Source organism: Mastigoproctus giganteus, chromosome 9 (assembly GCF_048544385.1).
Source record: "Mastigoproctus giganteus isolate SK-2022 chromosome 9, ASM4854438v1, whole genome shotgun sequence".
Classification (NCBI taxonomy): domain Eukaryota; kingdom Metazoa; phylum Arthropoda; class Arachnida; order Uropygi; family Thelyphonidae; genus Mastigoproctus; species Mastigoproctus giganteus.
In genome coordinates this window covers 69374665-69387349 of record NC_143583.1, presented here as the reverse complement: position 1 = coordinate 69387349, position 12685 = coordinate 69374665, and the positions used below count along the sequence as shown (strand labels likewise).

At 38.6% G+C, this 12685-nt stretch overlaps 1 protein-coding gene across 2 annotated transcripts in view; it reads left to right on the top strand.

Moving 5' to 3' along the window:
- The window catches only part of LOC150080428 (cGMP-inhibited 3',5'-cyclic phosphodiesterase 3A-like), a 256303-nt gene that overhangs the window by 134066 nt on the left and 109552 nt on the right, over positions 1 to 12685 (top strand). The window contains exon 1 of one of the 2 annotated variants that reach the window (XM_090381599.1): positions 9026 to 9220. The exons of the other annotated variant lie outside the window; for it this stretch is intronic. Within the exon in view, the coding sequence (XP_090237725.1) occupies positions 9200 to 9220 (21 nt within the window). The 5' untranslated portion in view covers positions 9026 to 9199. Of the gene's footprint in view, positions 1 to 9025; positions 9221 to 12685 lie in introns of those variants that run through there. 2 annotated transcript variants of the gene reach the window in all.

Sequence of the window (12685 nt, the reverse complement as noted above, 5' to 3'; positions counted from 1 at the left end):
GCCTGGTGCAAAGCGGATGCAAGTTGGACGTTAGAAGACTGGAAGGTGTGCTGGTCGGATGAGTCACGTTATTTACTCCACACCGTGGATGGTCGTGTACGGATTTGGCGTCAACAACATGAGGCTCTTCATCCATCATTCATGGTATCAAAAGTGCAGGCCAGTGGAGGCGGTTGTATGGTGTGTGGCATGTTTCACTGGCAGGAACTTGGACCCCTGGTGCATGTGGAGCAACGTATCAGTGGTCTTCGCTATTGTCAATTGCTTGCTGACTGTGTACACCCCGCTATGTTACACTTTTTCCTGAATGGCAACGGTGTCTTTCAAGATGACAATGCACCAAACCATCGGGCACTTGTTTTGCAGGGATGGTTTGAGGAACACAGTTCTGACTTCCAGCATATCGATTGGCCTCCGAACTCCGCCGATATCAATCCAATAGAGCACTAGCGGGACACTGTGGAAAGGCATATCAGGCGTCTGGATACACCAATCACCGCCATACCCGCATTGCTGACCGCATTACACACACAGCCTGGTTGGCCCTACCTCCTCCTGAACGCTTCCGACATCTTGTTGAATCAATGCCACGTCGGATAGCTGCTGTACTGAGGGCAAAAGGAGGACCTACGAAGTATTAGGTAGGTGGTCATAATTCAGTGATCACTCAGTGTATATTTGAAATTAAAACCTGACTGAGAGGAAGATGGAAAAGTAGAATGTTAGATGATTTGATAGAAACTGATGGGTGTCGTAGGAACAGTTTCATCGAAGTTCTGGTTCTGGTGCCTGCAATGAGGAAAGGAATATATGATGATGGTTAAGATTTATTCCACATATTTCTAAGGAAAGTAGAGTTTCCTATTGAGTCATCTAAATGACTCAAACGGAGATGAGAATGCTAAATGAAAATAAATTTTGATAAGATAAAGTTATGATGGTGAAAAGGGGTGAAAAGGATATCGCTATTAAAATGGATAATGGGAGGATATTCCATACTAATTGAGAATAGTAATTCTCAATTAAGTATTGTTCTGTGAGGAATCTCTTGATTATGGATTGTAGAGCACCCGATCAGATTTCAGAATCATGAGTTAGAATTGGGCAGATACGGCAGATACAGAGTTTTAACTGATGCGTCTACAGAATCTGATGTCGGGTACACAGTTTTTTCAGTCAAGCTACCTTCAGAGAGAAAAAAATCGTGCGAGAAGTATCCTTGGGTACTTCTCCCACGATTTACCCGGGGAAGTTTTGGGTGAAATGAAAGCAATCACAACTCACCCTATATGCCCGTTTATTTGGTTAAAAGAAAATCAGAAAAAAACACATAGGAAATGGCTACTACCCGGAAGAATACATTGTGCAATCTGTGGTTAAACTCTATGTTAGTTGGAGGATGAGAGTTTGGCTTGTTCCACATGCTCAAACTATGGAAATTTAAACTCCAAGATTTCACTCATATTTTCTGCCACTGTTATCGTTTCTCCTATACACATTTTCATCTTTATTATCAATGTTCAGGAGAGGAACAAGAAACTTATTGTCTTCGAAGGTACGCCCAATGTCACACCCAACTATTCTCTCTCAATCCATGCGTAAACAGTCTGCCATTTATATAATAAAGAAAAACCTTTTCAACGATATTCCTCCCTCTTCGCAGTGAGAATGAATCAACACCACTAATAATCAGTCATCCGTGGTAGAACATCTTAGCACTTGCATAAACATTGACGCCTTTCTCCAATGTCAAACACTGATCACCCACACTTCAAGCCTATTTTAGCCTTCCGCTTTTACAATCCATCTGGAAACACACATGCTCAAATCGTTCTATTCCTCGTACTGGGACAGCACAATGCCTTCTTTGAAAGAGGTGTAATAATTTGTACAGTAAATCACAGGCTTTTAATTAGGCATTATTACTGAAAGCATATTCATAGTCCCTTTTGATTTGAATTAGTAATATTTTTAATTGTATCCCTTCTATTTCTAGGTACCTACACGTACCACCTGTTATCTATATTATTTTAATATCTGCTGTGTGCAGATGACTTTCTTTCTCGCTTAGTTATTACGAAGGAGTTTGGATATAATTTGATTTTATTCTGGAAAAGATTCTTGTAAGGAACAGTCTTGAACAGTCTAGATGCCAAGAAAGCACCTACCTATAGTATTTCTATAGATAGGTGCTTAACACTGTTTATAGTATTTTTCCACTTGTTCTCAAAACCTGTGCTCCTGAGCTTAATCTCCTATTCTCTGTCACCTTTTTACACATTCTTATTATACTGGCGTTTTTTCTTCTGCTTGGAAATTTGCTCTTATCCAATCAGTTCCTAAAGAGGGTGACAAATCCCTTCCATCCATCGTCCCACTGCTCTTACTTCAATCTTTCTAAAGTAAAGGAGATATCGATTAACCGCCAACTCCTAAGCTATCCAGAAACCTTCCATCTGATCAATGATCACCAGTACGGATTCCGTCAGTGTCGATCCACTGGTGATATTCTGGCTTATGTTACTCATTTATGGACAAATTCAATGCAATAGTTTGGTAAAACTTTAAGCAGTTACCTTTGGCATTTCAAAGGCATTTCACTGTGTTTGGCATAAAGGGCTTCTAAATAAGCTTCCATTTTATGGTTTGCCAACTATTTTTTTTGTAACTGGGCATCCAGTTTTCTCTATGACTGCTCACTGCAGGTGATGGCAGACGGCTTTCTGTCTTCTAACTTCTCCACTGATGCTGGCATTCCCCAAGGTTCAGTTGTTTCTCCCGCTCTCTTCCTATTGCATATTAATGACCTTCTTCCATTGACTGGAAATCCTATCTATAGTTTTGCTGATGATACCGCATTGCGTTCCACCTTGCCTTGCACAAACAGCTCCAACTTCTCGAATATTCATTACCAATTCCTTAAATGCTGATCTCCAGGTAATTCTCCAGTGGGGCCAAAGATACTTAGTTACTTTTAACCCTTCTAAAACTCAGTCCTATCTTAGATCTCGCAAAAAGGATTCTTCTGCTCCTATGCTTATCTTTGACGACATCAGATTTTCAGACAAGATTACATACACTGTGCTGCCACTTTCTTAGGTACACCTGCTGTGCACACAAATGGTTTTTCCCACAACGTTGCAAGTCTCATGACCACAGTTGTGGATATAAATGCAGCAGAACAACCTTTCTAGTATCAGTTAAGCGTACAAACTGTAGCAAGTATGGGGAAAAGGAGTGATCTAACGGACTTCGAACGTGGCATGGTATAAGTGCAAGACATGCTGCACAAAGCATCTCTGAAACGGCAGTTCTCCTGAACGTTTTACGCACCATAGTTTCAAGGGTGTATCGAGAATGGTGCAACGAACAGAAAACATCCTCTCAACGGCACTCCTGTGGAAGAAAATCGCTTGTTTATGAGAAAGGTCAGAGGAGGATGGCTAGAATACAACCTTGGTGCGCAGAACAAAATATCGCAACGGACCACTAGTCGCACTTTGTCGCGAATGGGCTACAACATTGCGTACCTTTGTTATCAATGAAGAACTTCCTGTGGGCACAGCAATACCAGCACTGGACTATCGAGGATTGGAAAACAGTTGCTTGGTCTGACGAGTTGAAGTTCCTGGTGCATCATGTTGATGGAAGGCTCAGAATTTGGCGAAAACAACATGAATCCATGGACCCGTCATGTCTGACGACTACTGTGCAAGGTGGTGGGGGCAGTGTTATGGTGTGGGGAATGTTTTCTTGTCACACGTTGGGTACATTGATACCCATAGATTCACGTCTGAATGCCACATCATACTTAAACATCGTTCTGACCAAGTGCATCTGTTCATGTTGACAGTTTATTCTCAGTCAGATGATTACTTCCAGCAGGATAATGCACCGGTGCACAAAGCCCGAATCACTATGGAATGGTTCCAGGAACATGACAATGACTTTTCTTTGCTGCAGTGGCCCGCTCAGTCCCTTGATCTTAATCCTATTGAACATCTTTGGGATGAGCTGGAAAGGACTGTTCGCTGCAGGCCTACACCTCCGTCGAATCTCAAGGAACTGTCTGCATTGTACTCTATTCCTGCACAACGTTTTCAGCATCTTGTTCAATCCATGCCTAGACGAATTCAGTCTACTTTTAAGGCTACAGGAGGCTCAACACGCTACTAGGTAGGTGTACCTAATAAAGTGGCAGCACAGTGTAGCTCTATTAGGGATTACCCTCACTTCTAATTTGTCTTGGTATAAGCACATCATAAATATTGCTTCCACTGCGCCCTCGTGGGTAACACAATTAGTAGGATCGCCGTTCTCCTCCACACCGTGTTGAAAAGACTTGAGCTCGAGTCCCTGAAATCGATTAACTCAACGTGGCTGAGTTAATCGGTCTCAGGCGAGGGTAGCATGGTTTTTCTCTCACGGAAACTCGGTTTTTTGGCCCAGCAAACAGAAAATCGACCTCAGAACACGTGCAATTTACAGTCATTATACACGGAGAAATATGGCCTTAGTCGCTGATGCTCCTAAAACCCAACAACAACGAGCTTCCTCTGCATCTAAAAAACTGGGTTTTTGCTTTCGCTCTTGGCGTTACTTTTTTTTCCAAAACAGCTACTCTGTGCAAACCTGAAATCTGTCCTACCAAGGAGTATTGCTCCCACATCTGCGGCGATGCCTTTATAACCTCTCTCAGGCTTCTAGACTCCACTCAAAAGAGGACAATTATTAGGTTAATTAATGATTCACTTACAAAACTCTCCACTCTCTGTCTCATAGACGTTCTGTTTCTGTTGCATGCCTTTTCTGTAGATACTTCCATGTACACTTTTCTTCCGAATTGGCTTTCATAATTCCCTCTCCCCTCTTCTAAACCAGTCCGAACATGTACTACAACTGGTCCGCATCCTTTTACTGTCCAACTTCAAACTCTCAGAACCAACATTTCTTCTTCCTCATTTATTCCTCCAACCTCCATTTTCTTGTGCAACCTCCTATCACACATATATCCCGAAAATTACAATATACAGAAATTAAGTTTAATGTCAACAAGTATCTTCTTTCATCTTTTAAACCTTCAATCCGCGCATAGTGCTAAGTTCTATTACCTTTCGTGTTTGGGGGTTTTCATAAAAAAATATGAAGAGACTGTAAACCCTAGTTACATGTTTTTGAAGATGATGTAAAGATTGGGAGAGTGGTTAATGATCAGTAACAATTTGCACTCGTTCACTATTACCTGGACAAGCATCTTGAATGGTCAGAGAAATGGCAGCTGTATTTTAATTCAACAAAATGCAACGTCATACACTTGGAAAATAACAACCCAAAATAACCTATGCTAATTAAAAATAGCAAGAGGAAAAAAGACATTGAGACCTTGAAAGAGTCCAAAGACGAGCAACTCGCATGGTGAGATTTGCAAAAGGAGACCCGCATTAGAGAAGACCTGATTGAGGTCTATAAGGGTCTGACAGGAGACAATGAAATGAAGGAAAGCGAAATTTTCGCTGTTTTAAAGGATTCCAGAACTAGGGGCCATAAATTCAAATTACGAGGGAATTGGTTCAGACTACATTGCAGGAAGATTTCTTTTAGCCAGCTAATTGTTGATTACTGGAACAAGTTACCTCTGCATGGAGGCTGACAATTTGAATAAATTCAAAAGTCAACTGAATGGTTATCTGCCTGAGGAGAGAAACATATAATTAGTCAATCTTTTTATATATTGTCGTTTATTTTTTATATTTTCCTTACAAGAATGCAATAACTTTATAATAGTACATATTTAATAAAATAAATAATAAGTTAGTTCTGTTTCTGAGATTTAAAGAAAAATATAGTTTTCACACACATGACCGATCTGATGGTAAGTAAGAGGACCTTCAGCAACTCCAGCAACGTGTGAAAATGCAAGACATACGAATAAGTACTAGTATTAGTAGTGGCATATAATGCAAGAAAGCAAGCTTAGAAAATATCGTCCAATAAAAAAAAAACTTCCCACATCATGTGCCCATCCTCTCCAGTAATTTGTCTAGTTCTTCCTTGAATTTATTCGAACTACTCACTTTCCGCAACACCAGATGGAAGTTTGTTTCAACAATCAGCAACCTTCTCTGCAACCATCCTTCCTCAATTTGAATTTATGCCCGTCATCTGTGTAGTCTGAGCAAGAAGAAGAAAAAGCCATCAGCACTGAGCTCGCTCAATCCACTCAAAGCCTTAAATACATCAGTCAAATCACCTCGCTGATGCATAGTCCCAAGAGGCTGCAATTTGCAGAACTGAAGCCTTTCTTGGTAAGGCCATCCTTTCGTCCCCTTTATCAATTCCCACTTCATAAAGTGAGGCCTCCAGATCTGTATGTTGTTGTTGTTGTAGGGTTTTAGGAGCATCAGAAACTAAAGTCATATTGTTCCATGTATCCTGTCTCTAAATTGCGTGTGTTCTGTGGTAGATCTAGTGTGCTGAACGAAAAACCAGTTTCCGGGAGAAAAAACCATGCTACCCTCGCCTGAGACGGACTAACTCAGTCACGTTGTGAAAAAAGCCGATAAAAATTCCTCACGTCATCAACGGGACTCGAACTCAGGTGTTTTCTCAGTGTCCTACTTCTCCACGTGTCCATTAATAACTGCTTTCTTCTGCTCCTGCTCAACCATCCCTTTATCCATAGTACTATCGTCTTCTTAATACGCAGGTCTGACAATTTCGGTCGAGAATATTAATGTAGTGTTCGAAGTCAAATCGGATAATAAAAAAAATTCAAGGAAAAATTGTATAAAAAGTGTATTTCCTCCATGGTTAAATTACAAGTAACATAAACAACTTGAGGCGTATTCTTTAGATGTCACCTGTGTTAAAAGCGCAGTTGATTTTTTAATTTTTAAAAATGTGCTTTGAAATCATATAGATTCCTCCCTATGAATTCCAAAAGAGCATCCAAAACCAATGAATATCAATATTTTTCTTTACTTTTTTATCGTTCTCCGAGTGTCTGTTTACTCGTGTCCTTGTTTTTGCAATTCCTATCAGTTCAAGGTCCAAATGTGCTTTTCGACTTATGAACCAAGATCAGTAGTAACGCGTAGACGAAATTTCCCTTATTTCATCTAATATTTATTTATCCTCCTGTCAGATTATGACTTTCCTTATTAAATAATGAAGGTTTCTTAGTACTCTTTCCTAATACCACTTACCAGAAGGCTTTATTTTTTAAACAAGTCAGTTAATGTACGCGTTGTATTACATTTCAGGCGCATTAGCAATTAGATTTACAAAACAACAACAACAATAACAAAAAAAAACAGCAAAAGGCAACGACTTTTATGCGCAAACCGAGAAATTTCATTTCTGCGCATCGTCACATTGTCCATTCATTCCTTCAGCAAGTGCATGGCAAGAAAAATAATAGCCAGTGCTTTTTTCTGAAATATACGGTATGTGAACATGTGATATGCGTAAAAAAAAAAATAATAATAAATTAAATTTTCCAGATTTCTATATTATTCCGATTTAAATGAAATTTAGGAAACATAGACAAATCACTGTAAATGAGTGAAGTATAAAATTTCATGAAAACCCATATACTGGGAGTCGAGTTATTGCATGCGGACGGACCGAAATATAATAATTGCTAGATTTCCAAATGATCTGATTTTAATAAAATTAAAAATTATAATCAATTCATTATTGATTCATTGAATAAATAATTAATTGATTTTAGTAAAATTCCAAAATAAAGCGAAATATAAAATTTCATGAAAATCCATGTACTGGGAGTCGAGTTATTACATGCGGACAGACGGACCAAAATATAATAATTGCTGGATTTCTATTGGTTAGATTTTAATAAAATTTGGGATAACTCCACAAATCTTTTTATAACAGGCAAATATAATGTGCGTGCTATCAACTAGAGACCAGCTTTTTTCCTCTCACAAATAAATTCTATCTTTTATAACAATCGAAAGATCGAAGAGAAATCGCGAAATCTCCATTTTGTTTGCATTTTAGTCACCTTGAGGGGGACGGAAGGAGGATAAGGAATCCATGGCATCACATTAATAGGGCACATCAGAATCAATGCTGACGTACACTGGAGATTGGAATCCAAAACTGTTCCAGCTTCTCTACTACGTAGGATCAGACTTATAGGGCCTATTACGTAGGCCCTATAAGACTGATCCTACTTTTATTTATTTTATATACTTTTATTTATTGTTTATATATTCGAATTTTCATCGATCGATCAGTCTTTTTACCCGCTCCTTATATTGTTTTCTCTCGCGCCAACTCTCAGTAAGAACAGCTAATAATTTTAGTACGAGTTTGAGGCGAACGAGGAGTGTTAGCGAGGGACCTTTGCGAATATCCCCTGGTAGAAAAATAACTTACAACCAGCACGTGCTCTAGCACTCTGTCAGTAACCTATCTAGGGCACACCTGTCTGAAAGCTGTAGTAGATGCAAATCTAAACAACTCCCAATGAAGCCAAAGTACCGTAGCAACCTGTTACTAGCTAACCTCTATTGGTCGATAGCGCATTTTACATGCTCCGGCCCGTGTTAATATAAGTCGACCAGGCTTTGTTCTTTTCACTCTCAGCTGAAATAAGTCAACTGAATTTATATATAAGTATATATATATATTTTTTATTTCTCGAGCTGTAAAAGAAAAATGAAAAAGTATTTTCCTAAGAATATTGGCAACGTCTGAATGGTCCTGTCTGCGCTTGCGTGAGATAGCTACTACGCGTGGCTAGCAAGACGTCAGTTTTCGTTCTAGTTCAGCTAGCATGCACACGTTAGCTCGCTGCGGCGAAAATGATTTGCGGAATACTGGTTTTAGTACGGATACCTCTTCTCTCTCTCTGTAGGCGACTACAAATTTCAGCTGTCGAAGATGCATTGACGTGCTGTTGGTGATATCAGCACATGTGGTGAGACCCCGCGATTTTTTTTTTTCTTTTGCTCCAGTTTATCGTAATTTGCCACTTTTTATCTTTTTCTTCTATAAATGCCAAACGACTTGTAAACTGAGTGAAAAAGTTTCGTCTGCTGATCGTTTAGTTAAAACAGTTTTACATTATGAAATGTAGGAGGCGTCTTAAAAAGGGATACAGAAACGGGATAAATGCTGCTACTGCAGGGGTGCGGCATTGACGGTGAACAACCCTGACGACTCGGTCGCCATGGGAAACGCATCAACAAGGGTAAGCATGTTCGGTTGTTCTAAAAATTGCAGTGTTTATTTAATTGTTTTTTGTTTTTTAATGAATATACGTTTGTGAATATTTATATTTTAATGTTAATAGGACCATCGTGTATTTGTAATGTATACAGGAATGCCCTTTCGCGTAGTTTAATACCAGGACTAGATCCACGTGCAGTAGACGCTATAATGCAGATAATTATGCAATTATAAGAGTGCTAATTCACTGCCGGTACATACCTGGTCATCTGAGCACGTAACAGTGGACAATATTTGTCTTGCTTATTAATTTTATATAATGCCCTAATGCCTGAGTACCCTAAATTGGAAGGAAATACGTATGCATCGTAATTACACTTATTTAATGAGTATAACTTGTAGGTCTAATAATAATAATGCATGCTAGCTGGTTAATCATAATAATTATATTTTTTATTAAAAATAAAAATAAAAATATACTTATTACAATTATCTGGAATGTGCCATTTTACATTCCATATCGTTGACTCCTAAACGACTCCAGGGACCACAAAATCTTTCACACCTTTAATTATATTAAAATAATAGAAATAATTCTAATTTATTCTTCATGGAAGTATTATTGGCATGGATTTGCGCAGATCTTATCCAAAGAAATATGCTTTATACCAACATCTATAAAAGCAAGACACATTCTTTTAAAAATTGTACTAAACTAATAAGCATGTTTATTATTCAAATTAGAATAAAACAAAATTTATTAAAAAATAAATACTGTGCTGGTGCCAGCTAAAACCTTACTCGGTTCCAATAATTCACTGTCGTTAATACAGCATCTACAACTCAATCTCCTTTTATTGATGACATTTTATCAGAGATAAATAATTGATATTCTTAGAGTACATGTTAGGGTCTTATCTTTTTTTTATTTTTTATCCCCCCTCCCAAGCATATAATCGATTTCCAGAGAGGTAAACATTGTCTTTTTATCTATTGATACACACTTGCTAAAGGGCAACTGGGTTGAATTATTATTGTAGAAAGATAAACTCTGTGATCGCTAAAGAATATTTTTCCCTCAAGCAGGTAATCAAGGTCGGAGGGGAATACTCGGAGTGGGTTTTTGGTTGGCAGTTGTCGAAATCCTCCTCCACCTTCTATCTCTTTATCTATCTATCTATCTCTTTCACCCACGTCATTTATAGGAGTCGTCCATTGCTGCCACTGACAGATTCCCCCATGTCGTTTGTCAGCATTTTGTAAAGTCCTGTCGTCCACCGAGCAGACTTAGGGGACGGGATAAAGGACGCTGTCAAGTGCACGAGACACACGAGGAAAAACAAAAGCTAGAAGAAAGACGCAAACACACCCTAAAGCCAAAGACAACGCCTTCATTCATAGCTTGAAGGACCGGAATAAAATACCAGCAGCAATGGAAGACAGGAAATGGGACAGAAACCCTTTTATTCATTACTAATGAATAAAGTGGTCTGTTAGATTTTGCTTAACCTTGTTTGTTCTTCAGACATCGCTCGCCTGTTGCACTTGGTCAACTTGGGCTGGGCTGATGTCTTTTTTTTTTTTTTTTTTTGTGACCGTACGCTTGTCCAGACTGCAGTTGTATCGAATGATAGTGCCACTGACAAGCAAGTTGCAACTTGAGAAGTATCTCTTTGTGTACGTTGGAAATACTTTTGTTTTTCTACCAGACATTCTATCGCCCTTTTTTTTTTCTTTTATTAATCTGCTTTTTCCTTTTCTTGGTACCGAAGGGTAGAAGCTGTTTTAGCCTTCACTGCCATTATTCGTGCGTTTGAACTCTTGCTGCTCGATGTCAAGGCAAACTGAGTTCTTTTCGAGTTAACCTTTCGCATTTATAGAATCTGCCTTCTGCAGTAACATTAATGGGTGAATTAGTTCTGGTAACGAAGTTAATTTTTTTTCCGTGACTAAAGTATTTAAGCGGATTTAGGGTATCCTTTCTTGTGCTTTCAGTTTGATGCGGAAACTGTCAGGTATGAGAAGCTTATCACGATGGAGCTACTTCCGTTGCTGAGTTATTGGCTAATTGTAATGAATATAATTAGTATTAGTAAGGCCAACTGATACAAGGTTGCGAGCATTTTCTGCATCAATAAAAAATAATAAAATAAAACAAAACATTCATACTATTCCCATTTCCACAAGGTAACCAACTAATTATTCTTTAAATTTAGATAGACTCGCTGCCTCTACCACGCTGGGAAGCAACTTATTCGAGTGTTCTACAACGTGATGCCCATAGATGAATCTTATGCTATCCAGTCTCCTATTATTTCTTGAGATTTTACATTTGTGTCCCTGGTTCATCTGTAACCTACGTGAACAACCTTTCCTCATTTATTTTACTCAACCCCTTCAACGTCTTATATTTCAATCAGATCTCCCCTTAGATATCTAGTTATCAAACTTTGCAGTCCACATCCCCTTAAGCCTTTCTGCCTTATGCTCTCATTAACATATGCGCATCAATTTTTATTCATCACTAACAGGTCGCCCTTCTTTGAACTCTCTCCAGAAGTTTTATGTCCTGTTTTAGGTGTCGTCTCCAGACCTAAATACAATATTCCAAGTGCAGTTTAACAATCTTCATGTATAGAGGGGTAATGAAGTATTTCTCCGTACTAGCAAAGGTCCTATAGATCATGGACAGGATATTATATGCCTTCCTAGCCCCCTGTTTATACTGCGTGTAAAATTTCTCTTCAGATCGAATCATAACAAGTAAATCATTTTAATCTTAAAAAAAGGCTTACTTCCCTTTAGTTTATAAAGCGACTCCAGATTACTGTACCACAAATTTTCAACCTTATGTGTAGATGAATATTGTCATTTTAGTTGCAATTTTCGACCGTATATGCAACCGATCTAAGTGTTTTTGAAAAAAAAAACATTGCCTGTCTGAGATTGTCAATCACTCTTTCAACCTTCAAACCACAAACAAACCTTGACAGCGTTCCTTAAAATCCCTTGTCAGCATCATTGATGAAAATTAGATATAGAAGGTGAGCCAACACTGACCCCGAGGGACTCCACTTGTTACATTGGTCCACCCTGAAGAGTGACCATTTACGACAACCGTCTCTTCTATTTTTTAGCTAACCCTATATCCAGTGTAGGATTTTTCGCGAAATTCCAATTTCTTCCATTTTATATAGAACTTTTCATGCGGAATGATATCAAAAACGTTTACTCTATGTATATAACGTCAAAACTGCTTTTTGCATCCAGCAGTTTAACAACTTCAATATAGTAATTTACTAGATTTGTCAGATGCCTATGAATTGCATCTTTAACCATAGACTTCACCAACTTCCATTCTACAGAAGTGACCTTCAGTGGCCGTATCTAGCTTCTCTTTAACAAACACCTCCTTTGTGGATTGGGAAGACATTGGCACTTCTCAAGTCCAAGGGGATCTCCCTAGATTCCAATTATGCTCTCATTA